Source organism: Poecilia reticulata, linkage group LG2 (genome assembly GCF_000633615.1).
Source record: "Poecilia reticulata strain Guanapo linkage group LG2, Guppy_female_1.0+MT, whole genome shotgun sequence".
Lineage (NCBI taxonomy): Eukaryota > Metazoa > Chordata > Actinopteri > Cyprinodontiformes > Poeciliidae > Poecilia > Poecilia reticulata.
In genome coordinates this window covers 20966868-20968318 of record NC_024332.1, presented here as the reverse complement: position 1 = coordinate 20968318, position 1451 = coordinate 20966868, and the positions used below count along the sequence as shown (strand labels likewise).

Below are 1451 nucleotides of genomic sequence, written 5' to 3'. Positions count from 1 at the left end.
CAGTCAGCCTGGTCCTTACTGGTTATAATCCAGTCAGCCTGGTCCTTACTGGTTATAATACAGTCTAATCCAGTCAGTCTGGTCCTTATTGGCTACAACCTAGTGTAATCCGGCGCTCACCAATCTCTGCCACGTCCAGGCAGTGCTGCTGGGACGTGTAGTTCCTGTGGGGCGTCATGGCCGTCACCGTCATGCAGTAGTACTTCCAGATGGACGTGTGTYTCTTGTCAAAGTAGCAGCTGTGGGAACCGCCGGACGTGTAATCTGGACACTCGAGTTCAGGGCCCCTACTGAAAGGCAGAGGAAGACGGGGTCAGTCCAGATAATCTCTGGATGAGGTCAGATTCCCTGAAGGTAAAGACGCAGGCAGCAGATTAAAMGATTACGTTTAATCCCACAGAGACAAGCAGCTGATTCTTTAACATGATCTGTGACAGAAGATAAAAKCCTGCAGTTTTACAGCCAACTCAGCATTAACCAGGTCAGACTTCAGATCACAGGTTGATTATAGTTTCATTATTTAGYCCAGAGCAGCACTGATAATCTGATATTTACAACCTGCACAAGTCAACAGGGGTAAGAGGCCGAAACAACACAAAATTATCCATAATCTATCAGGAACCCGACCAGCAAGACGGAGAAACAAACTGGAAAAGGAACGAAAGCTAGAAAAATACTAAAAAACTAAAAACTAACCAAAAACCATGAGAAACTAAAAACCTGAAGACAGAAATATGACCAAAAACTGGACTAAACCAGTAACCAAGGATTAAACCAGTAACCAAGCACTAAACTGCTAACCAAGGACTAAACAGGTGACTGTGGACTAAGCCGGTAACCATGAACTAAATCGCTAACCAAGGACTAAACCGCTAACCGTGAACTAAACCGGTAACCGTGGACTAAACCAGTAACTGTTAACTAAACCGGTAACCGTGGACTAAACTGGTAACCAATCACTAAACCGGTAATCAAGCAATAAACCGGTAACGAAGGACTAAACCAGTAACCATGAACTAAACCGGTAACCGTGAACTAAACCGGTAACCGTGGACTAAACCAGTAACCATGGACTAAACCGGTTACCATGGACTAAACTGGCAACCAAGCACTAAACCGGTAACTGTTAACTAAACCGGTAATCATACAATAAACCGGTAACCAAGCACTAAACCGGTAACAAAGGACTAAACCAGTAACCGTGAACTAAACCGGTAACCGTGGACTAAACCGGTAACTGCTAACTAAACCGGTAATCATACACTAAACCAGTAACCAAGAACTAAACCGCTAACCAAGGACTAACCCAGTAACCGTGAACTAAACCGGTAACCGTAGACTAAACCTGATGGAAGATGTTTCTCTGTTGCCGTGACCACAGCGCCTCAGACTCTAACAGGGCCTAATTAAAGTCCATCCTTGCTAATGAGACGAGTCATGGAAGAGCGCTG

At 44.8% G+C, this 1451-nt stretch overlaps 1 protein-coding gene across 1 annotated transcript in view; it reads right to left on the bottom strand.

Annotated features, from left to right (window-relative positions):
• Positions 1 to 307, bottom strand: part of crfa4 (cytokine receptor family, class I receptor 4) — a gene marked incomplete at its 5' end in the record, with an annotated part of 4350 nt that extends 4043 nt beyond the window's left edge. The window contains one exon of the mRNA XM_017309152.1: positions 121 to 307. Within this exon, the coding sequence (XP_017164641.1) occupies positions 121 to 307 (187 nt within the window). The remainder of the gene's footprint in view (positions 1 to 120) is intronic.
• Positions 308 to 1451: the final 1144 nt, after the last annotated feature.